Source organism: Dichomitus squalens, assembly GCF_000275845.1.
Source record: "Dichomitus squalens LYAD-421 SS1 unplaced genomic scaffold DICSQscaffold_36, whole genome shotgun sequence".
In the NCBI taxonomy this organism is placed as follows: Eukaryota; Fungi; Basidiomycota; class Agaricomycetes; order Polyporales; family Polyporaceae; genus Dichomitus; species Dichomitus squalens.
This window is the reverse complement of record NW_006766918.1, coordinates 90,900-118,475: the sequence shown is the minus strand read 5'-3', so window position 1 is coordinate 118,475 and position 27,576 is coordinate 90,900. Positions and strand designations below refer to the sequence as shown.

At 53.3% G+C, this 27,576-nt stretch overlaps 12 protein-coding genes across 12 annotated transcripts in view; 6 read left to right on the top strand and 6 right to left on the bottom strand.

Moving 5' to 3' along the window:
- Window positions 1–3,083: 3,083 nt before the first annotated feature.
- On the top strand, window positions 3,084–4,311 carry DICSQDRAFT_109796 (HET-domain-containing protein; the record flags this gene model as incomplete). The annotated part of the gene is made up of 3 exons (XM_007368478.1): window positions 3,084–3,133; window positions 3,182–3,249; window positions 3,317–4,311. Exon 3 carries the CDS (start codon window positions 3,319–3,321, stop codon window positions 4,309–4,311), a length of 993 nt encoding a protein of 330 aa, XP_007368540.1. The 5' UTR covers window positions 3,084–3,133; window positions 3,182–3,249; window positions 3,317–3,318.
- Window positions 4,312–5,620: 1,309 nt separating this feature from the next.
- Window positions 5,621–6,698, bottom strand: DICSQDRAFT_66523 (uncharacterized protein; the record flags this gene model as incomplete). The annotated part of the gene is made up of 2 exons (XM_007368477.1): window positions 5,621–6,311; window positions 6,367–6,698. 2 exons carry the CDS (start codon window positions 6,696–6,698, stop codon window positions 5,621–5,623), a joined length of 1,023 nt encoding a protein of 340 aa, XP_007368539.1.
- Window positions 6,699–7,703: 1,005 nt separating this feature from the next.
- DICSQDRAFT_156632 (phospholipid methyltransferase) lies at window positions 7,704–8,937 on the top strand. The gene is made up of 4 exons (XM_007368476.1): window positions 7,704–7,837; window positions 7,913–8,018; window positions 8,091–8,348; window positions 8,530–8,937. The coding sequence occupies exons 1-4, from the start codon at window positions 7,723–7,725 to the stop codon at window positions 8,672–8,674; spliced, it is 624 nt and encodes a 207-aa protein (XP_007368538.1). The 5' UTR covers window positions 7,704–7,722; the 3' UTR covers window positions 8,675–8,937.
- A 2,600-nt stretch (window positions 8,938–11,537) lies between these two features.
- Window positions 11,538–11,804, top strand: DICSQDRAFT_172715 (uncharacterized protein; the record flags this gene model as incomplete). Its single annotated transcript, XM_007368475.1, has 2 exons — window positions 11,538–11,656; window positions 11,714–11,804. 2 exons carry the CDS (start codon window positions 11,538–11,540, stop codon window positions 11,802–11,804), a joined length of 210 nt encoding a protein of 69 aa, XP_007368537.1.
- A 337-nt stretch (window positions 11,805–12,141) lies between these two features.
- On the bottom strand, window positions 12,142–13,421 carry DICSQDRAFT_172714 (alpha/beta-hydrolase; the record flags this gene model as incomplete). Its single annotated transcript, XM_007368474.1, has 2 exons — window positions 12,142–12,912; window positions 12,975–13,421. 2 exons carry the CDS (start codon window positions 13,419–13,421, stop codon window positions 12,142–12,144), a joined length of 1,218 nt encoding a protein of 405 aa, XP_007368536.1.
- Window positions 13,422–14,673: 1,252 nt separating this feature from the next.
- DICSQDRAFT_148930 (HAD-like protein) lies at window positions 14,674–16,238 on the top strand (the record flags this gene model as incomplete). The annotated part of the gene is made up of 3 exons (XM_007368473.1): window positions 14,674–15,478; window positions 15,534–15,713; window positions 15,772–16,238. The coding sequence occupies 3 exons, from the start codon at window positions 14,674–14,676 to the stop codon at window positions 16,236–16,238; spliced, it is 1,452 nt and encodes a 483-aa protein (XP_007368535.1).
- Window positions 16,239–17,035: 797 nt separating this feature from the next.
- On the bottom strand, window positions 17,036–18,559 carry DICSQDRAFT_109788 (cytochrome P450; the record flags this gene model as incomplete). The annotated part of the gene is made up of 3 exons (XM_007368472.1): window positions 17,036–17,623; window positions 17,672–18,250; window positions 18,305–18,559. 3 exons carry the CDS (start codon window positions 18,557–18,559, stop codon window positions 17,036–17,038), a joined length of 1,422 nt encoding a protein of 473 aa, XP_007368534.1.
- Window positions 18,560–19,209: 650 nt separating this feature from the next.
- DICSQDRAFT_172711 (cytochrome P450) lies at window positions 19,210–20,757 on the bottom strand (the record flags this gene model as incomplete). Its single annotated transcript, XM_007368471.1, has 3 exons — window positions 19,210–19,809; window positions 19,867–20,445; window positions 20,497–20,757. 3 exons carry the CDS (start codon window positions 20,755–20,757, stop codon window positions 19,210–19,212), a joined length of 1,440 nt encoding a protein of 479 aa, XP_007368533.1.
- A 660-nt stretch (window positions 20,758–21,417) lies between these two features.
- On the top strand, window positions 21,418–23,270 carry DICSQDRAFT_66487 (norsolorinic acid reductase; the record flags this gene model as incomplete). The annotated part of the gene is made up of 13 exons (XM_007368470.1): window positions 21,418–21,468; window positions 21,522–21,543; window positions 21,601–21,669; window positions 21,724–21,749; window positions 21,806–21,874; window positions 21,929–22,042; window positions 22,146–22,187; window positions 22,244–22,302; window positions 22,358–22,455; window positions 22,508–22,570; window positions 22,629–22,732; window positions 22,787–23,017; window positions 23,079–23,270. 13 exons carry the CDS (start codon window positions 21,418–21,420, stop codon window positions 23,268–23,270), a joined length of 1,140 nt encoding a protein of 379 aa, XP_007368532.1.
- Window positions 23,271–24,120: 850 nt separating this feature from the next.
- DICSQDRAFT_172709 (uncharacterized protein) lies at window positions 24,121–24,781 on the bottom strand (the record flags this gene model as incomplete). Its single annotated transcript, XM_007368469.1, has 2 exons — window positions 24,121–24,211; window positions 24,429–24,781. 2 exons carry the CDS (start codon window positions 24,779–24,781, stop codon window positions 24,121–24,123), a joined length of 444 nt encoding a protein of 147 aa, XP_007368531.1.
- Window positions 24,782–25,007: 226 nt separating this feature from the next.
- On the bottom strand, window positions 25,008–26,401 carry DICSQDRAFT_182370 (uncharacterized protein; the record flags this gene model as incomplete). Its single annotated transcript, XM_007368468.1, has 7 exons — window positions 25,008–25,301; window positions 25,355–25,559; window positions 25,620–25,758; window positions 25,813–25,915; window positions 25,972–26,122; window positions 26,181–26,277; window positions 26,332–26,401. 7 exons carry the CDS (start codon window positions 26,399–26,401, stop codon window positions 25,008–25,010), a joined length of 1,059 nt encoding a protein of 352 aa, XP_007368530.1.
- Window positions 26,402–27,047: 646 nt separating this feature from the next.
- The window catches only part of DICSQDRAFT_182368 (alpha/beta-hydrolase), a 2,013-nt gene continuing 1,484 nt past the window's right edge, over window positions 27,048–27,576 (top strand). The window contains exon 1 of the mRNA XM_007368467.1: window positions 27,048–27,524. Within this exon, the coding sequence (XP_007368529.1) occupies window positions 27,069–27,524 (456 nt within the window). The 5' untranslated portion in view covers window positions 27,048–27,068. The remainder of the gene's footprint in view (window positions 27,525–27,576) is intronic.

Sequence of the window (27,576 nt, the reverse complement as noted above, 5' to 3'; positions counted from 1 at the left end):
TTTGGGTTAGGCACTGCTCACACCTCCTCCTCCCCCACGAAGGGAGGCCGTCTGTATTTATCGCGCGAACGAGGCTTTAGAGTGCCCGCCTGAGTGCTCCCGGCTCGGGGGACCCCCCGAGCGCAGCGAGGGAGGGGAGGGAGCACGAATGGCGGGTCCTCTTCGCGCAGCCCCCATCAAGCGCCACAATGGTAACTTCGATCATCAAAAAGTGCGCGCTGATGCGCCAGCGTCGGTGGTCTTCCGTGTCGCGCGTCCCCCACCCTCCTCGCCCGCTGCACCTGCACAATGCTCTCCGTCAGTTGGACAACGCTGTCTCCTCAATTGCGACCTCCTCAGAGAAGGAAGTGTCCGCTTCTTCGAGCTCCTCAAAGTTTGCTCAAGTACAAACTCAGTCTGTGGCACTGTTCTAGCCATCAAAATCCGATGCGCCCATACTGATGTCCCAGGCGAACAGCCAATCACCTGCGGGATTGGGAGGTCTGATACCTCCCTGGCCCGATATCCCAGAGGTTTGCATACCTCGTTGTAGGCTACTCAGCTTTGATCGCTCTGTGCACAAGTTGGTTCGTCAATATCGTGCTCATGGTTCCGGACGGTCCGGGCTCCTTGACCAAACGTTCGCGCAGAACGCAAGCCCGTGTGTCGCCACACTGAATGGCACAGTACTCTCGCCAGGGCATGCTGCGACGACTATTGTACGAGGTGGGAAGAGCGTGAGGCAGAATGCGTCGTCTTACTGGATCTCCGGCGGCATTCAACGACTATGACAAGCACTTCCCTTCATCGAGTTCACGGGCTACAGATGTCGATCAGGTCAGTCTTTCACCGTGGCTTATATGGATCTCCGCTATGAATCACCGCAGGCTGACCTGCGGTGCCCTAGCCACTAGCTACAGCGAATCCGATTGTTGAAACAGCTGGAAACCCGACATCTTCCCTCACGCGGTATGGTGTAATATTGCCCAGATTCCGGTGATAGAGATGTCTGGCCTGACTATCGCAGTGGTGGGATGTCCCCAGTCCCTCCTTCCACCCCGGTCGCAAACCCGCCAATGGGTCATTAAGATCGGATTCGGTCTGCTTCTGATCCTGTGGCTGCATTCCACAGATTCTCTGCGCCTCCTATACGATGTCGAGATGTTTCCTGAAATTCACTGCCCTCGCCCTAATGGGAGAAAGCGAGGACCCTCAGGTAGGAGGGACATTGCGTATGCTTCCGCTCCCTACCGCGCAAATTCTCCACCTTTCATTCCTTTCCTTTGCACCTCATCTCTCATCTGTCGCACCATTGTGTGATGGGAGATCTTCGCAGGATACACGCTGTTTACGTTGTTCCGATCTTAGGACCTCTATATCGTACTCTACGACAAGAGGCTCGTGCTGTGTTTCACAGGTTGGTGTTGTGCTTGTGCTCTCTCTCTCCGGTCCACAGGAACGTGGGGATCTCCGCCGGACTGTGACTTAGCACTTGATGGAATCTATATGCTAACGTCGTGTGAGTGCAGACAGGACGGCTCGGACATACCTCTTCCCGCATCTGGAGCAGCACCTTAACCAGGTCGTAAGGGAGATGGACGTGCCGGATGTATGAACAATGTCGTCCGTGGTGTTCGCAGGCACAGTACGTGTACTACGCCATCAATGTATGCTTTGGACCACAGTACATACAGGCGCTACATGCGTTTCCACCCAATAGGGATGCAGTCTCGTATCCAAGCCGCAACGATTCGGGCCAGCGATTCCAGAGCGATTCAACGTGGGTCTGCATCGAAAGTCATTGGACGACCTGGCTTTCGACACAAGGCGTCTAGGCAGCGGACTATGAGAATGACATAGCGAGACAAACCGCGAACGAAAAAGAGAGTATGGTGTCAGGCGCATGCTGTCTTCCTGAAACTCCTTGCTCTCCATGCGGGTGATGTAAATGAATAATGTGCTGGTATGGCCGATGTTGAATCTCATATTATGTAATTGAGCTCACATTGTGCTCACGCTGGTCTTGTTTCGTCTCGTACTGTATATTTTGTCTCAGAGTCTTGTTTACATGTATATATATAGTCTGGCTCGCAACGCGTAGTACCTCACGCGTTTGCACTGCGCCCAAACGCGACTTCCTTTTTTCCTACAGCCGAAAGCCTGGAAGGTTTCTTGCGATGAGGCAGGCTCCTCGGTTGCTTCGAGTGCCTTGCGCGCTCCTTGGGGGGCTCCGCTCAAAACCTCAACTGCGCTGATCGACGTGGCGGGAAAACGATATTCTCGTGACCAGACGTTCGGGGCGTGAATCGGACGTGAAAAACCGGGTACGTTAAGGAGCTCGGGAACCTCGGATCTTTCGTTCCCGCTCGGAGCTCCGAACCTCTGGTCGTGAGCGAGACGGAATCACTGCCTTGAATCGCTGTGGAATCGCCCTAGAAGCGCTGCTGTGTTCCGCCCGGGCCTATAGCTACCTATCACGTAGTCATTCTCAATCGCTACTGAAGGTAAGTCTCAGCACATTTCTGTGCACAAGTCATATCGCTTCTAGCTCGGCTCGGCTCACCTCATTGAGTTGCAACATGCTCTGCCCGCCCTCAGTACTTGCGAGAAATAAAAGCCCCTTGTCGATATTCTCCGTCACGATGTTTCCAGCACGCGTGGCAAATGTGCAGTGTCACGACCACATTCCATGATTTGTCATTGGTTCATACGGTTCATCAGTAAAACGTGCAAGTTCTGAACGTCTTAAAGTTCTTAAATGCGCCGCCCGCCAAATTGCGCCGCGCCTCAGCGGCGTCCAGCGTTCGGTTTCGCTCCAAATTTCTTGGGAGGCTTTCTATCTATTATCTCTCTTGGATTACAACATTTATTGAGGCTTAGGAGGTCATACGCAGCCTGTGTACCCCGAACAACAGGAGTTCTTAACTGAGGTCTTAGAGCTCTGAGGTGGCGGTGCACTAACGCCCATGAATTACTGTAAAGGGTAGGTCTTAGAGCTCTTAAAGCTATGCATATCGTTCTGACGCCGTTTGAAGTGACTTCAAACGGCGTCAGAACGATATGCATAGCTTTAAGGCACACATTCTGCCGCGGGCCCCCGTTATCGACTCTCCCCACCCTCCGTTCCCTCGTCGGGGCAGGACCACTGAACAAGGTATCACACAGACCAACTACTTCCAGCAGCTGTCTCACCTCACTGCAGCTAATAGAACACTTGTCTCGGGTGGTACTTCATACCCTTCACAACCGTGACTGTCAACCTATGATTTGGTATGTCGAGAATCAACGTATACTTACAGATCTTATTCTGATCTGCATCAAATCTTGTCTCATACAGAAATGTGGCTCCTCAGTACAGATCGCGCGGAACTGCACTTCTTCGTGACCCCGGAGGATATCAAGGAAGGCTACGCCATCCTCTCCCATGTATGGGGCGATAAGGAGCAGTCATTCCAAGCGATTCGTGCATTGCAGGAGAGATGCGAAGCTGACCATTCCAACCCTCGCGACCAGGCAATGGACAAGATACGGCTGTCTTGCGAAATCGCGGAGTCTCACGGGATGCGGTGGATCTGGAACGATACGTGCTGCATTGACAAGACGAGCAGTGTCGATGTCTCCGAGGCAATCAACTCGATGTACAGATACTACTCCCTCGCGAAGGTGTGCTACGCCTATCTTGCAGACGTCCCTAGCTCCGACGAAGTCAGTGACGACTCGTCCGCCTTCCGCGGTAGCAAATGGCACGAGCGAGGCTGGACCCTACAGGAGCTTCTCGCGCCTCGATTTCTCGTCTTCCTTTCGCGGGAGTGGATGGTGCTTGGAACCAAGTACGAGCTCGCCTCCGTTTTGACTGCGGTGACAAGGGTCCCACAAGCCGTGTTGATGCAAGAAGTTCCAATAACCGATATGAGCGTCGCCGCTCGGATGGCGCTTGCAGCATATCGCCAGACGACGAGGCCAGAGGATAAAGCATACTCACTCATGGGTATCTTCGACGTGAACCTTCCGCCGCTCTATGGAGAAGGTCTCAAGCGGGCTTTCTGGAGACTCCAAGAAGAGATTATGAAACACACTCCCGACACCACGATCTTTGCGTGGCCAGGCGGCGGGATTCTGTTGGCGTCTGCGCAAGGGCATTCCGAAACGCCTCCTCTCAGCGAATTCCATCCGATGCATGTGTCCCACGACAATCATTGCAGTTCTCTTCTTGCCGAGTCGCCTTACGATTTCAAGGAGTGCCACGACGTCCAATTCGAGCCATACAGTCCTCAGGACAACCCTTTCACTGTACTGGGACCTACTGTGAGTTCTCCTTTATCAAGCACGTAGTAGCTTCAGACTCACCCCAATCAGTTTGCGTCCTCGACAGACCACAACGGGGAGCTTCAACTCACAGGTGTTCCGTCTTTCACTATCACACCTTACGGGGTCCTGGCCCGCATCCTTGTCATAGAATGGAAGAGCTCCTGGACAATAGCTCTCCTGGGATGGTCTAGGAAGGGGACACGCGCGGGGCTGCTCCTCAATCGATGCGAGCAATCTGTCGACCCCCTGCGCCCTCTATACGACATCGGCCGTTACCTTACGCCTGAAACGTCTTTGAAATACTCGAACCAGGACTACAGGATCATACAGTTAGAGGGTACCAACGCCCAGGAACTCTCGAAGCTCGGAACCGTGTCCGCTGGGTGGAGAGAGGTTTATCTTGCGTATCATCGGAAGCCAGTGGACGCGTCCATCACGAGTCTTACAAGGGCTTGGCGTGTTTTGCAGCTCGCAGAGCTCAGTTTCTCGCCACCATTCCGCTTTTCCCAGGACGACAGCCAAGGTGGCGGTATCTATGGCATGCACCTTGACGAGGCTCACAGTGCCCTATCCATGGGCAGGTTACACTCGCCTTGGACTGGGGCGGAGCCGCTCGAGCTCGCATTGTCAGGTTCTTTCGTCAAGACAACCTATCCCGGCTTTGGCGTCCGGTCTAGGCAGATGCCATGGATTGGACGGAGCCAGCGCTTTGTCGTTGGGACGACCTCGAGGAGGTTGTATTTCGCCTGCACGTTTCGCTTCGGCCGATGCACGAACCAAGAACGCGGTTTCTCCTCTTCTAACCTTGGTCCTCACTGGATTGCGCTCGCGCTCGAATATTCGGAACAACCTGTTGTGGCCAAGAGAGAGCCGTACAAGCAGCACTCGTGCGAAAGAGACCATGTAGATGTACCCCACGGGAAGGGACAGAGCGCGAAGCGAAGTTATACGTCGCATCTCAGCCTCCGATTGACTCGCTGTTCATTTAGCCCTCAGGATACCATACTTGTTTCATTGTACAATGCTGCGACAGTGGAATCGTATAGATGTGGCCCTTAGTGCTTGTTATTAGCGGCTCCTGGCCTTATCGCTCTGAGTTTGAATCCTCATAGTCCACGATACAACGTCGCGTTCCGATGCGTTTTAGACTCTGTCTCTAGCACTCCCCTCTACAATGGTGTACTAACGCAAGAGATCGCGGTTATAAGACTCTTGCGGCTTGGTCGCGATACGATTTTGTGTGCACCCGAAGTCTCTGGAGCGTTTACATGATCTCATCTGCTGATATCCCCTATGTGACTCCGGTCTCCTCTAAAACTTCGGAAGGCTGTATTCATGCCTCCTTCGCCTTCACACCCCAACCATCTACCGTGACGCCCATCATCGCCGGCAAGATCATCCACACCTCCCTCTGCAGCTTCTTCGGCCGCTCCCCCTCGAGCATCTTGTAGCACCGCATGCACAGCTCCCTGTCCTCGTCCCGCCCGTCCACGTACACCATCCACGACGCGTACCAGTCCACGCACGAGATAACGTCGTCCCGCGCGTTCCCGAGCTCGTTCAGCAGCCGCTGCAGCACGCGCTGGCAGCACGCCGGCTGGCGGCACGCCGCGGAGACGGGCGGCCGGAACATGAGGTGCGCGATGCGCGCGCTCGCCTGCGCCATCTTCGCGCGCCCGACGAAGCACCGGCCGAGGTCGTCCAGCGGGAGCGTCTCGCGCGTGCCGTCCTCGCGGACGAGCCCGTCGACGATCTCAGGGCCGAGCGTGCAGCAGTCCATGAGCGCGGTGGGGAGCATGCTCGGGGTGTTCGTGAGGCGGGCGAGGTTGACGACCGCGATGGAGTGCACGGCCTGGAAGGAGGGCGGGCGGACGAGGGTGGACCGGTACCAGGCGTCGAAGTTGTCGGCGTAGTACTTGCGGAGGAGGTCGACGTAGCGCTGGACGAGGCCGTCGACTTGGTACTTGTGCCCGAGGCGGACGCAGGCCGAGACTTCGTGGAACGTGGGGTCGTGTTGGCCGGACCTTTTTTGGACGCGGTCAGCACGGGGACGCAGCATGTATGCGGCCCGTTGCTCACCGTATTATCTTTCCGGACGAGCTGCAGACGAACACGCGCAAGAAATGTCTGAGATCTTCGGGGGAGTCTGTGAGGGGTATGATGGGGCATGATGACTCTCCGTGGCGCGTCCGGCGTCCTGAGTCTTCAGCAGGCTGTGGAAGGGATAGCATGTCGTTGAAGACAGGAGAGTGCGCGATGAGCGGGCCCTGGTAGACCCGGAACTCGACATCCCCAGCGACCAGGATGAGGTTGCCGTCCTCAAACCAAAACTCTTCGTCTCTCTTGAGTGACGCTGTCTCGCTTACCGAGACGTGAGGTAATAGAGGTGATGCAGGCCTGCTTGGTTTCATCTTCTCAGTGATCTGAAGTGGGGAGAGTTAGCACGCATACTCGAAGTCCCTGATCCAAGGCATCAACTGAGCTGCCGTCTTCCACTGACGGGCTTTCATGATGCGCAGACGTAGGGATACATCATACAAAGTATAGGGTCGCATGACCAGGAGGAACGCAGCTACTCTCGGCGTCGATACATGCCGACCTTCATCCGACAGAGACTAGTGAAGCATGACGATGTCATGAAGGCCTGGACTAAAAGCCCCGATGTTTCGAAACCGACTTCAAGGAGCCATTATCGAGTGCAAGTCCACTTGGCTTACCTGGGCGATGACTCGTGACGGCTACTAAGGCGTTGAGTCGATGAACTCAGCCAAAGTTTCGATGCTAGCTGTGGATTTATAAGTGACGTCGAGGCAGACACCATTGCATCCGATTGGTCAGCTTACGATATGTGCGAGTTGGGATAGTGAAGGGTTTCTCGTGTGTCCAGATCGAGCACAAAGATGCGCGCTTTGAGGACACCGAGGTCAGCGTAGCTGATAGCCAAAACCTTGCAGTGCGAGATGAGTTTGTCAGCCCACAAAGAGGTCAAAAGATGCCGAGACGAGTGCCCAGCAACACGGTGGTATTTATGCGCAAGCAGCCGCTTCAGGAAGGGAAGGGCCCACAGGGGTCGTGTCATGAGAGGTCACATGTGGGGCTGAGTTGACCAGTGGCTGCGGTGCTGAGTCTAAACCACCTTTGCCTGTCGTCGAGGTCCACCAGTAGCTCTTCCCATGATGTCTGACAACACACTGCCAGCGAGGTACGAGAAAGACGAAAACAAGTTAATGCGTGAAATTGCAGGTGAATGTTCGAGTCCAAATCTTCAAGCGCTCGACCGCTTGCGCTCTGGACGTCAGCCGCCAGCCAATCAGATCCCTCTCCATAGACGCCAGGCGAGGGAGGGCTGGCGCGTGAAATACGCTGAAATACGTGGACGTCGTCCTTGCCCTTCTCCTCGACGTTTACGACGATACGACACGATCGCCCTGAACCATGGCGAATTCTCCGGATATCTCCAATATTATCGATTTCTCGAAGCGGTCTCTCCTCATCTCTGTTGCGTCCATCGCGTTTAACCCCACCGCATGGAACATCGTCGCGCGCAACGGTGCGTCATCATCCTGACATGTGCGCACTGCTGATGTACTCATGCCCATCGCGCGCGACGTTGTCTGCTATACAGAGTATAGGAACAAGACGATAACACGGCTCTGTGGTGGAAATGCGCGATATGGCTGCTACTTTCTCGCGCTCTGCATCTTCTCCGCCGGCATGGTCCGCGACGCGCTGTACGTCCATATCTCACCTCTCGCGCGGCCCAATTGCACATCCCTGACTTATGAACCTTTGCATACCGAAAGTTACCATGAAGCGTTGCAGGAGCAGCCCAAACAGAAGATTCTCCCCGAGCCCTTCGACACACTCGTCCCCGCCGTCCTCTTCATCGCAGGGCAGATATTCGTCATCACCTCCACATGGGCACTAGGAATAACCGGTACGTTCCTCGGGGACTACTTTGGTATCCTCATGGACCACAGAGTCGAGGGCTTCCCCTTCAACGTCCTGCGCGACCCCATGTATGTTGGAAGCACCCTGTCCTTCGCCGCAACAGCGCTCTGGTGAGTCCCCTAATTCCCCTCGTCCCATCCCTGCCCATCCGCGCCCTGTCCCGCGTCATGCACTCCTCCTGCTCGCTTCTGTTGTTCGCGTTGCACACGTCGCGCGGCACGCATCGCGATGGGCATGCGGTCTCGTGACGTAAATAACAGCATATTGACCAAATCACGTTCGAACACCTAGGTACGAGCGCCCTGCAGGCCTCCTCATCACGCTCTACGTCTACATCGTCTACCTGATCGCGCTTCGCTTCGAGGGCCCCTTCACGGACATGATCTACTCCAACAGAGCCGCTGCGGACAAGGCTGCGTCCAAGAAGGAGCTCTGATCCCTGGCGATTATCGCCGCCGCCCTTCAAAATCATCACGGCTGTTTACGCCCTGCGTCACGAGTCTTGACGTCATCACGATTTCCTTGGACCTCGGGGGTTCACACTGCACGCGACTGCTAGTCATCGCCGGCCCATCCTGCGTTGACGCGGATCTGACTAGAGGTTCAACACCCGACACGTATTGACACTTGCATGGACCCGTACCATAGTGTAATTCAGTATACTCTCAACAGCATATTCCTGCAATCTATCTGTTCGATCTGGTTCTTGCTATGTTCGTACAAAGCCGCTCAACCTGCGATTTCATGGTCACGACTCCAGAGGGACTTGTGGACTGGGGGCCCGGGGCGGGTGGTAATGAAGCGATTGTGTGGTTGCAAAATTCAGATGTGGACCTGGGCTGCCCTTATCTCGTAACATATTGGGTGGGCTTCTACTTAGTAGGCGTGCCGCGACCCGCTGCCTGCTAGTCGTAACCGCCTGGAATCATCACGTTTTTCTAGCATGCTATGGAAATACAACCTGCAGCTACGGACACGCACGACACCTTCGTCCGCGCGAGCTGAATGTAGTGGTGAAGACTCGGATGTGTGCAACTCAATGTCCGGCGTCGGCGAATCGTGCGAGCGGTAGCACGTGTCATCGGCGCCTGTTCGCCTGCACCGGGTGATTGGAGTTTCGCGAGGGAGGCGACTTGGTCCCTGCCTCCACCCCCATTAGCTGCCAATGTATTCATTACTTTCTCTCATGCACTCGTAGCGCCCGGAAATCGCCATGACTGCTTACTCCTCACCGAGGACGTCCCTAGACTGGTGCCCGACTTCTAGGACTGAGACACTGCGAACACACTAGGGGCCGCAGCATGCGCTACCTCTCCACAACCGGGAGGACAAGGTCAAGAACGCCCGAAACTAGTTGAAAACAAATATTTACAGGGACAAGGACAAAGCAATAACGAGGCTCATCACTGTACGTCTGTCTTAACCCGTGAATTCACACAGTCGATCTTTATGGGCAGAAACGTCCTTGGTTTTCGCGCTCGTGGTCTTCAAGGGGCTCAAGAACTTTTGTTTTCAAAATTTCAAGATCGGAAGCTCGCGTATATCTATCTCCTCCGCTACGTCGAGCAAGGGCCGGACCTCGCGCGATCGTTCTTACAAGTGCTCATCATCTGCAGTACCGTCATGCTCTCCGTCGAACAGTGGGCCGTGGACAAGGGTACCCCGCACGTTTGCGACGCAGCCGTACATGCTATCCCGAAACTCTACCAGTCAGTCATACGTTTGCCATGCATAGATATGTCTCACGAGCGACTCTCGGGATGGCGGACAGGTGAATCACGAACCTAGCTCATCAATGTTGTCTCTACGCTTTTCGAGGACTAGTTTCCGCCCTCGCTCGGAAGTGTCGCCGTTGCGTTCGAGGGTGTGTGCCCGACGCGTCTCAACCTCTTGCGCCAGCACTATGCCCACGTGATCCTGCCTCGACCCATACCTGGCGTGACAGCAGCCGGGATATAGATCTAGCTAGGTTCCATGACTATTGATATGCAAGGCCACAATCGTTGCAAGCCGATTATCTCGCACATCGTTTCGCTGTTTCCAGGGGACGGCCATCTCCATTTTGCGGTCCCGAGTGACGCAATCGATTTGGGCACGTCAATCTATTCGACATTCTGTCGTACGTGGGCGCGTTGGGCGAGCTGCCAAATGTCTTTTTAGGTGCGTCTCAACCTCCTTTTGTTCCATACCTTAGAGGTTGTGGACGTCATATGCTGATGCAGAGCAGGACTGCGGAGCCTAAAACGGATCTGTTCTTTGTCGAGTACTTGGTGTCAAACCACGATTCGCACTGCTGCAATGAAAGCGCGTCAAATCTAATGTCACATATGGCGTACGTGTTGACCTTTTGTCTTAGTAAAAAGGAGACAGCTGCTCACTAGCGTTCACTAACGTCTCTTCACGCAGGTTATATGGGATCACAGCATGGCAAACGCCCGCGAGGGTTGCGTATTGAGCTAAGTACAAGTCTACTCACCCCGATGACGGCTATGTTTTAGAGTCTAGTCCGTACATGCAAGTTCCCCAACTTCGCTGCAGACCAACACCTTAGCCCATAAGCAATAACCTCGAAATGCCGCAACGGGCCAAATGTTACAAGTGCGGGTTTAGATTGACATATTCACAAAGGCAAGATCTAACAGCTTGAGTGGGCATAGCTTGTTTGTATGCGCAAGTCGCGGTCAAAGCGATGCGTTGTGTTTTTTCAACACATCATGTTTCGTAATTCATACGCTGCACGCACTGTCTACAGTCTCCTATCACATATCGCTTCGGGATCTTCTAACCGGCCCATAGGCAACAAATGTCAACCTGGCACGCCATTGCGTAGTAGGTCGAGCGGACTGTGCTGACGGAAGTCCCCAATCAGGGACTACTGGCTTGTTGCAGAGTTCTCACGAGGTGATACTTCTAGGATGCAGTCTCCTTGTGCCTGTAGAGACTGCGCGCATACACAAGTGCCTTACTCCGTGATGAGCATTAGGAAGGTGAGTCTTGACCTCTATGCTTCTGAGACGATACGCGACTCATGCCTCATGTCGCTATCTCACTCATGGGAAAGGGCGTGTGGTAAGATCGTCATTGACTGGCGACGTGCTGTTCACCTGGATCTGGTCTTCGACTCAGAATACGATGACTCTCGTTTCTCCACATTCCTGCACCGCAACATTTCCGTCGCCTGTCTAGTTGATCAACGATATCACAACGCGCAGAGGTCTATGAGCCTCAGCACCACCCTCTTCATCCTCTTGAACTACCTCAAGTAGCCCCTGCGCGTCCGTATCGTTAGTGTGACGACAATGTCGAGCACGGAGTGGGACATGCCCCGGTGCGAGATCAGGCCGAATGTCTGGAGTCTCTTCGAGCACAACTACACCTCGATGGACGTCGCCCGGCGCAAGCCGAGCCTCAGCTTCAGGTACGTTCTCGGCTTTGCTCGATTCGTCCCAGCTCGGACTGCGCTGACTTACAATAGGGTGAAAAATATCGTCTCTTCGGCCTCCTCCGGAACATCAGCCTTCTCGTTCACGACTGTCGAGGATTTGTTTCACCGTCCTGACCAATGACGCACATGCAATGATCTCGTGTTCACGGTGATCCAACCCGTCTTGTCCATCGGATTGGAACCCTGACACGCTCGGTGGTGTGCCCCTCGCGCATACCGTTGTTATTCGACCTTTATAGTACGCACTCCTCAATCTCGTGGATGACTTCATCGCGCTCGCAGGACATGAGTGGTACGAGGCCGCCAGTGCGCGTCGCAGAAATTACGTGGTATGGACGCCTTAAATGTCATAGTTTAGTCCTAATCGTCGGATTGAATCTCCGAGTCCTCCCTTGAAGAGGTAGGATAGGTATGACAACTATAGTTCTCAATACCATCGAGTCACTCAAAGGCCTTAACTAGAACTCTCTAGTTTGGATCGCGTCAATCCACCTGCCCATCCGGCCCAATACCTCAACGCGCTCAGGATCATGCCATGTGAACACGACAAAGTCGTGCACAGCATCCGGAGGAACATCTTCCACCACCTTCACCCCGTCAGCCCTCATCCTCTCGATCAGCGCAGTCGACTCATCCAGCCCACGCTCGGCACCTCCGACAGCGACGTATGTTTCCGGAAAACCCTCGAAAAGACCCCGGCCCTTCGTCGGCTCGCATTCGAGCGACGAGGGCGAGATGTAGCGGTTTGTCTTCACCACCTCGAAGTCGAGCGCACCGCGGTACGCCGTCACCTGGTACTCCCCAAAGATCGTCCCGGGCTCCTCCGCGCCAAATATATCGATCGGACCGTTCAGAACGTTCGACGAGTCGGGACCCACGCGTGACATGGCAAGGTCGAACCAGCCCGAGGCGCTCAAGATGCGACCCGGGGGCGGCAGGGATGGGATGGGGTTCTCGATGAGATGACGGGTGAGTGCAACTGCAAGACTGCCTCCTGCAGAGTCGCCGGCGACGATGATGTTCTCTGGCGCGAAGCCTGCGTCCTGCACGAGGTAGCGGTACCCGGCGAGCGTGTCCAGGAGCGCGGCGGGAAATGGGTTTGCGGGTGGCTTGGGCGCAGATGCGCTCAGACGGTACTCGATTGCGAAGATGCGCTGGAGTGTCTGAGAGCGCTGAAGCAGCCCGCGAGGGAAGTTGGCTGTGATGTCAGAAGGATGTGCTGTCCCCCTCTAGTGCCCAACAGGAAGTCAGACTATGATACAACAGTGAACAGAGGCGACCCGATACTGACATAGAAAGCACCGCCATGCATGAAGAGAACGGTTTTCTCCCCGGGTTTGGCCTTTGGACTGTCCCATTCCGAGTCCTTCTTGAGATACCAGTAGCCACCGATCTTGGCTGGGCGGACACCGGTGATTTGGCCTAGACGACGAATTTCGCCACAATACAGCTCGTCGTCGACGCCTTCCACCCACACAAACTTGGCATCCGTAAGAGAGCTGTCTGGGATGGTAGCCGTCAAGTCCCTCTCCTCGTCCTCCCAGAGGTCAACTTTGCAAGAAAAGATCTCTTGGATGAGTTTGACGATCATAGCCCGTTTCCATGTCCAGGTAGGACGAGGTCGTTGCGAAGGCAGCGCGTACTTCAACGACCAGAAAGGCAGCTTCACGAGAATGAGAGAGCCAGCCCAGTATATCACGTAGAGCGTCTTTCCCGGCTGCGTGTCGATGACACCCATGATAGATAAGGGGAGTGAGACTGAGGGCAAAACGATGCTCCTAGTGGGGAGTGGATCTGGGGCGAGGTGAGAGTACCGTTGGAGCTCTGGGGTCTCGCAGTCTCTGCTTCCCAGAGTCTGTGGTGCACAGAGAGGCGTTCTCCCAACGATAGGCAACCAATTGAATAACCGAGATAACAACAGAAAGTTCGGATACGTCCAATCGAAGCTCCTTCGATCAGCGAGCGCCGAATGAGACACCCGGGCGGCTGTATGAGCGGTGTACGTGCGCATGGCCTTCAATTCTCGGTTCCGATGTCAGCAAACTTCCCATTTAGACCCCCACAATGTCTAGACTATTCGGTTCCGATGCTTCGCAGGTCAGAAGCTTCCTCGAAGACTTGGCTTATGATACTGATGATATACGTCTGCAGTCCAGCTATTTCGATAGAGCTAACTCAGCTCACTTGACTGCTGCCGCAGTTCTCAAAGCCTCTTTATAGAGCTTCTCATGAACGTTCATCCAGAAGAACACTGAGATAGCGTAGGACAGTGCTTCTGAATGGTCCTGAGTGGGAATGAGGGCACGAAGCAAGGTTACACCAACATTCCTGCGTGTGGTGAGACTCGTTCCTGCACGTGGTGAGACTCGTTCCTGCATGTGGTGAAACTCGTCCCCGTTATAGTGTCAGCCTTGCAGCATCGCTCTGACAAACAAGATAGTATTCGTGGCGGCCTCTTCACTCACGAGACTGCTCCAAGGTGGAGTATCCCACAATTCTTGGCCACCTGCAGCAGTCAGTTCTGTCGGCGATATTGCTCTGCCGCTGTCAAGTATGCTGTGATCGTGGAGAACATGACGGCAGGCTTCCACCATTGGTACGACTCTATTGTTATATAGAAATTATGTTACCAGAAAGCCACTCGGAGGCACCGATGATTACTAATTAGGGTAGAGTGGCTTCTAGTGCATTTCTACAACAACAGGTCGTTGTGATACACTTGGCTGACCGATCAGAATATCAGGATCCTGTGCGTGGTAGGTTCGCTGTGGTCACATAGTGGTGGGAGAGGGCTGACTGCATGTGGCCTCCTAGACAACATGTCTACCGCTCCCGCCCAAGACAACGGATGGATGTTCTCTTCCAGACATGGCAAGGGCGTGGTGCCAGTACATACATATGCCGAGCACAGATCAATATATAAAGCTATGTTATGTCCCGTTGAGCCTGTGCGTTCACATCCTCCCTTCAACTTTGCTCAGTATTGCGTCATGTTATCCCAATGGTTCTCGCACTCTTCTTACCTACATCAATGTGATACGCTCATCGTCGACATCAACGATCTCCTGTCCCCACGGTACACCAAAATAACCACATCCATTCCACCAGAGATGCTCAGCCGAATCCTCCGTTCCTCCACTTGGTTCGACTACGAGAGGGGCAACTTGACTGAGGCTGAGTGCTACTCAAACCTCGCAACTGCGTACGCCCTCCCAGAATCCGATATCGCAGCAGCTGTGCGCTCATCCCTCACGCTGGCACGTGTAGTGCCTGAAGCCGTCCGCATACTTCGGGACATCAAAGCGACGACTGGCGTGCGCATACTGTCCATGTCCAACTTCTCCGCTCCCGAATGGAACGCCCTCAGTACCCAGGACGACTTCGCGAAACTTCTAGGCCTCTTCGACTGCAGTTTCACCTCAGCTGCGGCGGGGGATCGCAAGCCGAACCTTGGCTTCTATCGCCATGTCCTTCATTCTAGCGGTATAGATCCCCAGAAGACTGTGTTCGTGGATGGACGGTTGGAACACGTCGTTGCTGGAAAATCGTTTGGCATGAAGGGTATAGTGTTCACTAATTCCGAGGAGCTGTCGCGGGCCCTGAGACCCTTACTTCGGGATACCATCGCGGACGCGGAACGATGGCTCCATCGTCACCCGAAGCAGCTGTGGTCTGTGACAGATACGGGTGTCATCATCGAGGAGAACTTTAGTCAGCTTCTTCTGCTCGAGATCACCCAAGACGAGGACTTAGCGGACATCGTACGCTTGCCCAGATTGACGAATTTCTTCCGAGGTGAGTTGGATGTCATGCGGATGAGGGTGCCAAATGATGCTGAGAACGTACACAGGTCATGGGGTATTGACTACTGCCGCCTTTCCGCATGATTTGGACACCACGTCGATTGCGTGCACTGTTTTGGATCATTTCGGCCCTCAAGTCAAAGACGATATCATGAACGAGATACTTTCCTTGCGGAACGAAGACGGCTTAGTCCAGACATACTTTGACAAAACTCGTCCTCGTGTCGGTAAGTCCAAGTTAGGCGTTCGACTCTACCTCTAATTGAGAGGAGGCTTTCTTTCTAGATCCCGTCGTATGCGTGAATGTCTTGACATTCTTCTATGCGAATGGCCGGGGGTCAGAGCTGACGGAGACTCTCGACTGGGTGTACGACGTCCTCGCTAACCGCGCATACGAGGGCGGGACCCTCTATTACCACAGCGGAGACGCTTTCCTTTACTTCCTCTCACGGCTTCTCCATGCATCCCCTTCACTCACCAATCGGTTCAGCGCTCTGTACGCCCAGCGAATCGTGGAGCGTTACGGCGCAAGTGGAGACCCGCTGGCTCTTGCGATGCGTATTTTGGCTGCGGCATGCATGGGGATGCGCGACCTGCAGGACTACGAACGCTTGCTCATGCTGCAACAAGAGGATGGGTCGTGGCCATTGGGATGGTTCTATAGGAATGGTTCCACAGGGATTCTAACAGGGAACCAAGGGGTTACAACTGCCATGGCTGTCGCCGCCGTTTGTCGTTATCGAGGACTCTGACATCTAGCATGTATAGTGTGTCTCAACAAATAGATGTGGATGTTTGTTACTGTATGGTGAAGCAGAGATCTAAGCACATCGAACGAGAAAGCATACCTTGAGACGCGAGTTTAGTACTCCCACTCCCTGTTCCAGCAAAATTGCACATCGCCCTGCCACGCTTTGACAGATAGGTGACCTAGTATGCGTACATCGCCCGCGCACACAACGGACGACATTTTGCATCCGGCACGTCCATCTCCCTTACGACCTGTTTTGAGGTGCCCCAGGCGAGGATTGCACCCGGACAGCGCGCATGATTCTTGCTTCGTGCCCAACATGTGATACACAAACGCACCATTGAGATATCATCGCCGGTATCGCGCGCTCGCGCTCTCGTGCTTCCAGCTTGAATCGTCATACCGAGCCTCTTCAAAGCCCCCTACTCGGACCCACGAGTCACTGGTCATATTCGACAATCGATCAATGACGTGATAAGGGATATGCGAATTGAGTCCTCACAATCTGCGTTAGCAATGAACAGGGAGATGGATACCATGAGTGCCGGCGGAGAGCGAGTTGAGAGTAAGGAGTCGGCCCGTAGGCTGCATTTTGCATGGTAGACGGCACATGAGCACGCGTGGCCGGCGTCTAGTAGCCCGACGAACGCGTGCTAAGCCCATTGTCAGGCGCTGCCATTGTCCGACGTTGTCTCGTCTCCCTCTGAACCTCTATTGCTTGACTGGTTACATCTCTCAAAAGAGGTGTACATATTTGTCCGAGAACAAAACCGCTACATAGTTAGCTACTATCCTGTCTTACTCGGTACTGTTCGTAAGTCGCGTAAAGTCTATGTAAACGTCGTAGGGAAGGCTCAAGGCGAATGGCGAGAAGGCATTTTTGATATACCCATGGTGAATAGAGTCTGTTGGTACTGTCCACCTGTATTCTCTGAGAAGCATGCTGATTAAGACTCGCTGCTCATAGAGGGAGAAGGTACGTGCAGGACACTGGCGTGGCCCAAGCCCGAACGGCACCCAACTTCCCTCTTCGACTTTGCTTGTCTTCAGAAAACGTCCTGGCTCGAACTTTTCTGGATCTGACCACAGGTTACTGCTGTGAAGGATAGCGCACATGTTCAAGACAATCGGTGTTAGGGGCGGGACGACGTAGGAGCCGATGTGCAAGGGGATGCTGGCAACGCGTGGTATGGTCACGTTAGAGGGATTGTTGTATCGCATGGACTCCCTGATAACGGCGTTCAGGTAAGGCATCTTTGCATAGTGCTCCATCCTCGGCTCTTCCTTCCCCATGATCCGCAGGACCTCCTCACGCGCCCTCGTTTGCACCTCTGGATATGCGCCAAGAAGGTAGACGAGGGTGGAGAGTGCGCCAGCAGTCGTGTCCTGCCGACGGTTCAGTACTCGTTTTCTGGACTGAACAGTAGAACTCACGTGTCCGCCCATGAATGTGACGATGACGTTATCCCGAAACTCGGTCTCGGTCATCTCTGGGTCTTCGAACATGTACGTGATCATGTCATTACCCGGATCGTCACGTTTCTGGGCAAGTAGCAATCTGAAGTCCTCGACAAGGTCGTCTACGAGGGCCCTTACTTTGGTGCGAGGGAGCCAGCGTTCGAGAGATGGAATGAAGATGTATGGGGGAGACGAGATGGCCTTCATTACCTCGTGGTACTTCTGGACGAAGGGGCCGTCCGGCTTGAGAAGCGCCTTGAAGTCGTGTCCAATGACTGTCGTTCCGACGGCATCCAGTGTGAAACGATGCGTATAGTCATTCCAGCGAATCCGTCCTCCCGTTCCCATCATTTCGAACATACTTCTGGCCAGGCTTGCGAACTGCTCGATTGGCGTTGTACGGTGCAGCGCATCATGGACGATCTTGGCGTGACGTCTCCACATCTCCCCCTCTGCTGTGAAGACGTTCTGGCGGCCTGTGAGTCTCCACAGAAGCATGGTCTCTGGGACCGCCTGCTTCCTGACTGCTCTGTCCTCCATGAACCGTTTTCCGTCCTAAGCATTGCTCTTGTGAGCCTGTGCGTGCTTTCCAATCCATATGCTGCATACCTTTGCGTCTAGGACGTGCACCATCCATTCCCCAAAACAAAAGAGGAGGACTACATTGGAGCGGCTTTTTTGAGCGAAAGGAAGGATGACCCTTTTGACCCTCTGCTCCTCGACCTCGCCAGATAGGTAGCTGTGAAGCAGTGGCAAGATAGGAACTTGTGGGATGTGGGAGAGCTCCGGAGGTACGCTGACCCACCGACGTATAGCGACAGCGAGTGAGAGGAATAAGGCAAATACTATGAGCTCAAGTGCCATGATGGGACGGTGGTGGGCTAGACGCGCGGATAACTCGGAGTAGATATTCAGTCCGATGAGGATCGAGGGACTTCCGACTCGTGCTGCTTCCGCTGACATAACATGACGCTCAGCTATTCCTAATGACCTATCATGACATGAGCTCGGGGCTCGACACACATGGCTGTTCGCATCAGCCCGCATGGAGCTCAATTTGTTTGTCCAGCGTTATTTCATACGTTCTCTTCTGGGTGACCTGCATCGTGGTGCTGGTGATGCTGTATCTCGCCTTTGTAACTCCGCTGTCCTCAAGGGACCCTGTGGTAGGCGCGAGCTGCCGATATCGCATCAGCTGCGAAGCTTCACCAAGTGCCGTTGTTCAGGTATGCTCTGCGTATCACAGCTGACTCTCAATTTCTTCCAAGCGCATCACGAAGAATCACTGAAATATTCCCGTCTTGGTCTAAGATAGCGGCTTTACCCTACATGTCGGAATCTCTGCTTGTGTGCGGCACTTATGTCGCACTTTATCACGCTATTTCTGCTTCGCATACCCTCCAAGCGCCTCCATAATACAATCGGCTTCGGTTGTACAGGATCGGAAGCTGTTCTCCTGTGGCAACACTTAAGTTCATGTACTGGTCCCGTCACATGAGAAAGTAAGAAATGACTTACAAGTTATTTACCTTTCCAGCAGGTTTGATGCGGAAGAAGTCGATATAGAGGTTCTCTGGTATGCTCAGCGCGAAGGCTGAAAAACCGTTCTTGAGGTGAGCCGAGTGTGCCGAGTGTTCTGGAAGCGTCCACCGCAACTCCCTCAGAAGCATACTTATCAGTACGCGCTGCTCTGTCAGAGAGAACAATCGCGCAACGCAGCTCCGAGGTCCCATACTGAAAGTTGAGAAGCCTGCGGCCTCATTACCTCCCTCGTCCAGGAAGCGCTCGGGATCAAATCTGGATGGATTGTCCCAGACGGAGTCGTTGAAGTGGACCGCGCAGATGTTGAGAACCATGGATGTTCCCGGCGGGATGATGTACTCCCCAACTCGGATGGGGACGTCTGAGATGCGTGGTAGAGTCGTATTCGAGGGCGTGTTGCAACGCATCGCCTCGCGGAGGACAGCATTGAGGTACGGGGTTCTCACGAAGTGCTCGTTCTTCGGTTCTGCATTCCCTAGCACCTCAAGAATCTCCTCCCTTGCACGCTGCTGTATCTCCGGATTGATGGCAAGATAGTAGACAACTGACGCGATGGCACCGGCCGTTGTATCCTATCGGAAAAGCGGTCAACGTTTTTCACAAGTTAAAGCTTTACGCGAAAGACGTACGTGTCCAGCCACAAACATCACGATTGTGTTGTCGCGATACTCAACCTCAGTCATGTCTGGATCTTGAAACATGTAGGTGATGACATCGTCTCCAGGATTGGCGCGTTTCTCGTCCAATATCTGGCAGAGGTCGCTGACAAATCGATCGATTTGTCTCTTCACACCCACTCGGGGCACCCATCGCTCGAGGAGAGGGAGGACGACATAAAGCGGGTTTGAAATAGCTGTCATGACGTCGTGGTACTGCTGGACAAATGAACCGTGAGGATTCTTCAGGGCATCGAAGTTGTACCCGACCACCGCGAGCCCAAAGGCGTCAAGCGTGTAGCGAATAGCGTAGTCATCCCATCGGATTCTCCCTCCATCACCCATGAGAGAGATAGTCGTTTCTGCGAGTGATATGAAGGTGTTGATGGGGGACGTCTTGTAGAGTGCATCGCGGGTTATTCTGAGATGACGCTTGGCCATCTCGCCGTTTGACATGAAGATGTTGTCGTTTCCGATGAGTCGCCACAGAAGCATGTCCTTTGACTGAGGTTTCTTCCACACTTTGGGGTCTTCCAGCATTCGTCTGGCGGCCTGCAAGGTTGTGAGCCCATATGGCTAACATCGACGTTGTTTGGAACTTACTTTGGGCTCCAGAATCTGGACCATCCAGTCGCCTAGACAATAGACAAGGACCACTTCCGTACGCATTTGCTTGGCAAACGGGAGTACAAGCCTCTTGACGCGCTGCTCTTCAACCTCTCCGGAGAAGTAGCTGAGGAGAAGAGGCCAGAGATGAACCTTCGGTATATGGCGCAGATGATGGGGAACTCGCAAAAGATGGTAGATGAACACACAAAGGGTCGCAAGGACAAGTACGACAGTGTTGAATACAGCAAGCAGCATTCTGAAGATGTCTCTCTGTAAGAAGCGTGAAGCGAAAACAAGGCTGTTTACAGTGATGACAAGCAATCGCTTTGACTTTATAATGACACTTCGACCGACTTCACCGATAGTATGGGAACGTCAAGGTACGAGTCCCATTGTGAGCACCGAAAGGGCTCTGTGATTGTCAAACGATAAGTGCTCCTAAATCCGACAACAGTCAAGGAATAGGTAGGAAGGAGATATGGTTCTTTGGGCGGAGCTTTCTGTTCGTCGGCCGGGGCGGCAAACACGCCGCCCTGATGCTCAGCATCGGATTCTCTTTGGCGTGCTTCCACATTGAACTATCCCACGTCTTCCTATTCGAAAACATTTTTTATGACAGATAGGGCCCATCTTATGAAGCTCTCAACATGCATGCGTGCGCCCAATCACCGCGCAGCTGTCACGGTGTGTTCTCCTGTCGAGCACCTCACTGTCTGTCTGTATTTTTAGCAGATATGTGGTCCTCATGGGTATGCCTTTGTTGTAGCAGAAGGAAAGAAGCTTCTAGTGAGCGCCTTCAGCGAGCGGTGGCGTGCTTAGCTTGGAGGGGGGGGCAGAACTCTTATACAAGCCGGCCTCGGATTCGCCCCCAGTGTAGAGGTATCCTCTTACAGCCAACTTGCAACAGCACTCAGCATGTCCTTCGCACCTCCTCCCCAGCCGACGACTGAACTTGGTCGCTATAGGGTGAGTACTCCAAACATGTACTCGTAACGGATGACAATTAACGACTCAATCAGTTACTGTCCCCTTCCGCCGGTGGTATGTTAAGGTGGTGTCTCAATCTTGAAGCATTCTATTGACCGCCGCTGTTTAAAGTGCGAGTGTCTCCGATATGCCTTGGCACAATGTCAATCGGAAAAGCCTGGACTGAGTCCATGGCAGGAGGTATGCTGCCGTTCTATGATCCATTCACCGACTGATAGCTTTGGCGTGACTTAGCTGTCAGTGAGGAAGAGGCACACAAGGTATTCCTTGTACATATGTCACTCACTACGACTTGTTGACATTTACGGGTCTCTAGTACCTTGACAAGTTCTTTGAGAATGGCGGAAACTTCATTGACACAGCTAACAATTATCAAGACGGCGAGGTACGTGAACCAACCATGCCTGCCTTCCCGACAGAATCTCAAGTTGAGTCACAGAGCGAGCGATTCATTGGATCTTGGATGGCCAAACGACGCAACCGAGACCAGCTAGTGATTGCAACGAAGTTCAGCATTGGTCACAGGAACATGGATGCGAACGTCCAGATCAGGGTTCGTTCACAACAGAGTTTATAGATCGTGTGCCTGAGAGAGCGACACTTGACGTTCGAGGCCGAGAATACCTACACTGACTCGGAACTTCTGCTTTTCATAGGTCAACTATCAAGGGAATCATCGAAAGAGTCTTGTTCTTTCAGTGCGCTGTAGCTCATTTAACATTGAATGACGCTAACTCTATCCTGATTTTTATAGGTGCAAGACAGCCTCAATAAGCTTCAAACTAGCTACGTTGACATCCTATACCTTCATTTGTGCGTGTGCACATAGATGTATATGTCTGTGCAACATCACGAATTGAACTTGCAGTTGGGACTACTCCGCATCCATACCCGAGATTATGCAAGCTCTTGACTCCCTTGTCAAGACGAACAAAGTTTTGTACATTGGAGTCTCCGATACGCCAGGTATGCACACCGATTATGCTACCATATCGTGGCGCTCACTTTTTGTGTCAAGCTTGGCTTGTTGTCAAGGCCAACGACTATGCCAGGGAGCATGGCATGGCGCAATTTGTTGTGTGTACGTGATTGACCCTGCCTTACTTCCTGTACAAGCATTGATTCAATTTCCCGAATAGATCAGGGTGCCTGGAGTCTGGCCAACCGCGACATCGAGCGGGAGATTGTTCCTATGTGTCGTGCAGAAGGCATGGCCATCGCACCATGGGGCGTTCTTGGCCAGGTGTGTTCCCATGGTGTGCTACCGAAAACGACTGTCATTACTCACATCCAATAGGGAAAATTCAAGACAGAGGCCGAGATCAAGAATCGGAACGCGGTGCGGTATGGCATGCCGCAGACCGAAGAAGAGAAGAAGGTCAGCGCCGCACTGGAGAAGATTGCCGCTGAAGTCGGTTCCGGGGCGACTCTGGGTGCTATCGCTGTAGCTTGGCTCATGGCAAAGTCTCCGTACATATTTCCGGTAATTGGGGGGCGAAGCACTCAGCAACTTGACGAAGTTATCAAGGTTCTGCAATTTCAGACTTTCGTTTCCTACGTGCATGAAGCTTAACTTGTCTCATATCCAGGGGTTAGAGATTGTTCTCACATCTGAACAAGTGAAGGAGCTCGAAGCCGCAGTACCCTTTGCGCTGGGTTTCCCTTACAATTACTTTGGAACTGATCCCGCTCATGGAGATGGCAAGCCACACTACTTTGTGACTGCTGCGGGCCACACGAAGTATGTTCGGTCGTCGGTGGCTCTAAGTCCTGGGGCCTGAAGCTGGCGTCTCGAAGCGCTCTTTGTAATTCCATCGATGAGATGTGCTATTCTGCAGCGTGTTTCTGTAAATGTAAGAGTAGTATGGGGCCAGCGACTTCGGAAATGATATCATTAGCAGCCATGAGCTACATCCCTTTCGGCCCGCGTCTCGTGAGTCAGTGCAGTCTGATAGACGGTGGTTTTCACGGCGGTGGGAGCCCTACATTCAATAATCAGCAATGTCAGGACCGACGCTGCCGCAGAATGTTATTCGGAAGGTTCGAACTGGCGATATGATGCCATTCTTCATAGGGCGCTGTTTCTCTAATGCTCTAGAAGTTCGGCGATGAACCAACTCCGACGCCTATGCCTCATTGACAGGGGTTCTGACTGTGGGTCCATCGCGCCCAGGCAACCTATATGGTACCCGGTGCGCTCTCGTGAATAACCAATAGAACCCGAGTCGGGTCCACGCTAGCGTTATGTCTCTGATAGAAGACGGGACCCAAAGCACTTCTCCCTTATCGCGCGCCATACTGTCCACATGGTTCCAGAGTGCCCTCCTAGACATCGAAGGAATCCAGCCAGGACTCTCAGATAGTCCTAGACCATCTCTTTCCTCAGATGGCTCATCATTTGATGCTTAGTGAGCTGACGCACAGGGCTCGGGATGAGGTAAAACTGCACAGGTCCCGTCTTCTATCAGAGGCATAGGGCCGCCAGCGTGGACCGGACTCTGACTCTACTGGTCATTTCTGAGAGTGCCCCCGATATCATACAGTTTCCCCGGGCGCGATGGACCCACAGTCAGAACCCCTGTCAATGAGGCATAGGCGTCGGAGTTGGTTCATCGCCGAACTTCTAGAGCATTAGAGAAACAGCGCCCTATGAGGAATGGCATCATATCGCCAGTTCGAACCTTCCAAATAATATTCTGCGGCAGCGTCGGTCCTGACATTGCTGATAATCGGGTGTAAGACTCGCACTGCCATTAACAACACCGTCTATCAGACTAGCCTTCCAGATGTCCATCTTGTTGCAGCACGAGCCGTACTAGTCAGCGCCTGCGTTTGGCTCAATGGGAGATGCGGCACATTTAGCGACGTTTGCCAATTGTGCCAAAGTCAAGCGTCGGAACTCTACCCCAAGAAGCACTGGCGTGCGAGAGGAAACGCACCTGGCCGTTGCAAAATTTGATGTCATGTGGACACCGGGTGTACCGTACTTGACACCGGCCTTGTTGGTGGAGAAGCGGCTGTTGCCGCCGTCAGCGTCCATCTCGGCGAAGTAAAGCGCGCTGTTGAGGCTGCAGGGGAGCTGCGACACATCGACGTAGAACGTGAACTCCTGGTTCTTGAGATTGAGCAGCTCGTACTTAGAATAGGCCATGTCCATCAGGTACACGCGCGAGCCGATGATGGTCGAATACGGGCCGTTCGTTATCAACTTGAGTGTGAGCGCGAGTTCCCTCTCGTCGTGATGCCGACTGCACTGGCTCACGGGACCCGAGCCCAAAGTGATGCAGATCATCGCCGCGAAACATGTCAATTCTGAAACCGCTGGCCTCATACTACTATCACACGTCTAGGAACGCGCTACAGAGCAACAAGATGGGTGTCAAATAAGGAGCAATATCAGAAAGATAGGCACGATAGGCGGTCGCGCTGGACAGTAGGAATGATCAATACACACACATGTAAAAATGACAAGACTACGCACACAACGAGGTAAGGATATGTGTACAGGACTCCGATGTTCACACTGCAGCCGCCAACTTTTCGCCTGAGGTCGGATAGTCGCATCTAAACTCCATCTTTTCCAGGGAGCCACCAGATGAACCGCCACGCTTGAGATGTTGTCCATTCCCTCCCTCAAGAGATGAGAGGGCAAGTGTAGACGCATTCGAACCATCGAAGGCGGTGGAGTTCGTTGTAGCCACTGCCGACGGCGCACGGAAGGCGATCGTAGACTTCTGGTTTGTGACGTAGTAGTCATCTTGCCTTGTGAAACCACTGTTGACGGCGTAGACGATACAGGTCGGAGCAAGTCCCTGGGCGTGAGAAATCAGATCATTCGGCCAAGATGATGATCGCAAAGTCGTACTGTGATCTGAGGTATGCTCTCATACACAATATACATAGCGTTCAAGCCCGTTAAACCATCAACAGGGGCGAGTTGGAAGAGCGTAAACTCAATGAGCTTTGCTGCAGCAATGACAGCGCCAGACTCCACGATGAGTAGGATGATGCGAGTGTAGCGGTTCTGATGATAGACTCCAATGGCAGTGCGGTTGCGTCGTGTTACCCACCTACCACCGGAAGGAAGAATCAGCTACAGTCTGTTTAGATTTGAGTATTTGTTATCTTACCATATACGACCTCCAATGGCTGCCGTCACGATAATATTTGTGGACATAGACATCACAAACATTGCTGTGCCCCACTTGACCATCGTTTCGGGTACAGGATGGGGGAGGAACCACTGAGAAATAGAACCATATCCAGCGACTGAGACAGATGATGCATCAGATATGCACAAGATGTACTCAAAGTTGTACGTACTGAATTCACCGATAATCAATAAGCCGGGAACGAGCACGGCCCAAAGGTTCTTGCCCCACACCGTGTACAAACGCCAAACAACGACCAGGTCGCCTACACCAAGCTTGATGGAAGCTACGTCAGAATCTAGAGTCCCGTCACTGTGACGCAGCGACTTACGCTAGTGATATAGATGTAATCTTTGGCCATATTGAGACGAACGGAGATATTGGCGAAGTACATGACAGGACCGATTGTGTCCCGATAGAGTATGAATCCCTGTATCAAGCGAACGAGAGCGAGAGACATGTGCGCGGTTGCGAGAATATACCTGCACACGAATTGTGAGCCTCCGTGTTGCAACAGCTACCCCAATGAAGACGACTTACAGGACACTGATAGTGAGTGTGGTGAATTTGTTGATACCATTCCGACGCCTCTTGTATACGGAGAATATGGACATTCCGTAGATCAGCGTAAATAGTCCTGTCGCCTATACATGAGTTGTTGCATCACAAAGGTGATGTATGTGTCTCCTACCCCAAAGGAAGGACTCGAGCCATCCTGCAATCAAGTACGATTCGTCAATCGGGAACATTGGGAGAGCCATAGCGCAGGACCTTAGAGGGTAGCAACCAGGGAAGAGTGGGGGTATCAATTGCCTTTATAGTGTTCGTGGCTGGGTGTGTCATACCTTCTCAGGCACAAGCGAGGCTGAGACTCACTGTTTGTAGGCGTTTTGATGCACCACAATTGGGGTTGTGGCGAGGAGTTCGTGAACAGGTCGTCAGGCGGCGCCCTAGGGGCTGTTTCTTGATCATCGCAGAAACAGAGAAGCTTGGCAACCCGCTTGATAAGGGACGTCCAGCTGACTAAGGCGATAGCTCACAAACAAACCAGCGGAGTGACCAGTGGGATTGGTCCCGATTTTCTACCGACGTTTTGTATCAAGGTTTGCGATGAGGCTCAGTTGGACGTATCATTTACTTAGCGTGCTGACAGTGAAATGTCATTGTGCTAAATCGGGACGCGCGCCCGCTCGCAGGACAGACTCCGAGTCCTGCGAGATACACCGGAGTGACAGCTAGCGTGGAAGAGCTGCAGAAGTCTTCTGCCCTCCCATCATGATCATGAGCGCGCCTCGAGTTCCGAGAAGACGTTTCTGGCGCTCCCCAAGAATAGGGGTGTGAGTCGTCTCAGGCGCTTCCGTTCGCTGGCGACGCCGGCTGTTCTCGAGGTGTACTTGCTGCTGCCGTCGACCTCTGCCTTGCGTAACCATGGCCCAAAGTACTATTCTCGACAAACAGCCTGCAAAGTCTCTCTATCTAGCTTACTTTGTGAGCTCTCTTATCATCTGCAAGCTTCCGTTTTGGTCTGTGCGGTATGCTCGTCCCTCCCAGCGGCCTCGTCCAACCTGGACCTGGAAACGCACAATGATCATCCGGACGATGCAGGAGCTATTCTCATGCAAAGTCAAGGTCAAAATCGGGTCTGGAAGAGATACACTCTCAGCCGTCCCCGACAGCTCTCTAACTGACGCCAAGTTCGTCTGGGTGGAGGGGATCGATGAGTCGTTATACTGTGGCGAGATCCGCCGTCTGGGGGACATCACTGGCGTCCTTCCCGCCCGAATCGCGGGTTATTGGTTGCTGAAGAAGGGTGCCGTCTGGGACGGTCCCAAGGCAAAGCCTGGCGAAAAGACTGTCCTCCACTTGCACGGTGGAGCGTTCTATGTGTGTAATTCAATGCTGCTGACATCTTACCTGCATGCAGTGAAATAATCGA

Coding starts and splice junctions, on each gene's coding strand:
- DICSQDRAFT_156632 (XM_007368476.1), top strand. CDS start 7,723: ATGGCGAATTCTCCGGATATCTCCAATATTATCGATTTCTCGAAGCGG. Junction 7,838..7,912: donor GAACATCGTCGCGCGCAACG/GTGCGTCATCAT, acceptor TCTGCTATACAG/AGTATAGGAACAAGACGATA. Junction 8,019..8,090: donor GGCATGGTCCGCGACGCGCT/GTACGTCCATAT, acceptor GCATACCGAAAG/TTACCATGAAGCGTTGCAGG.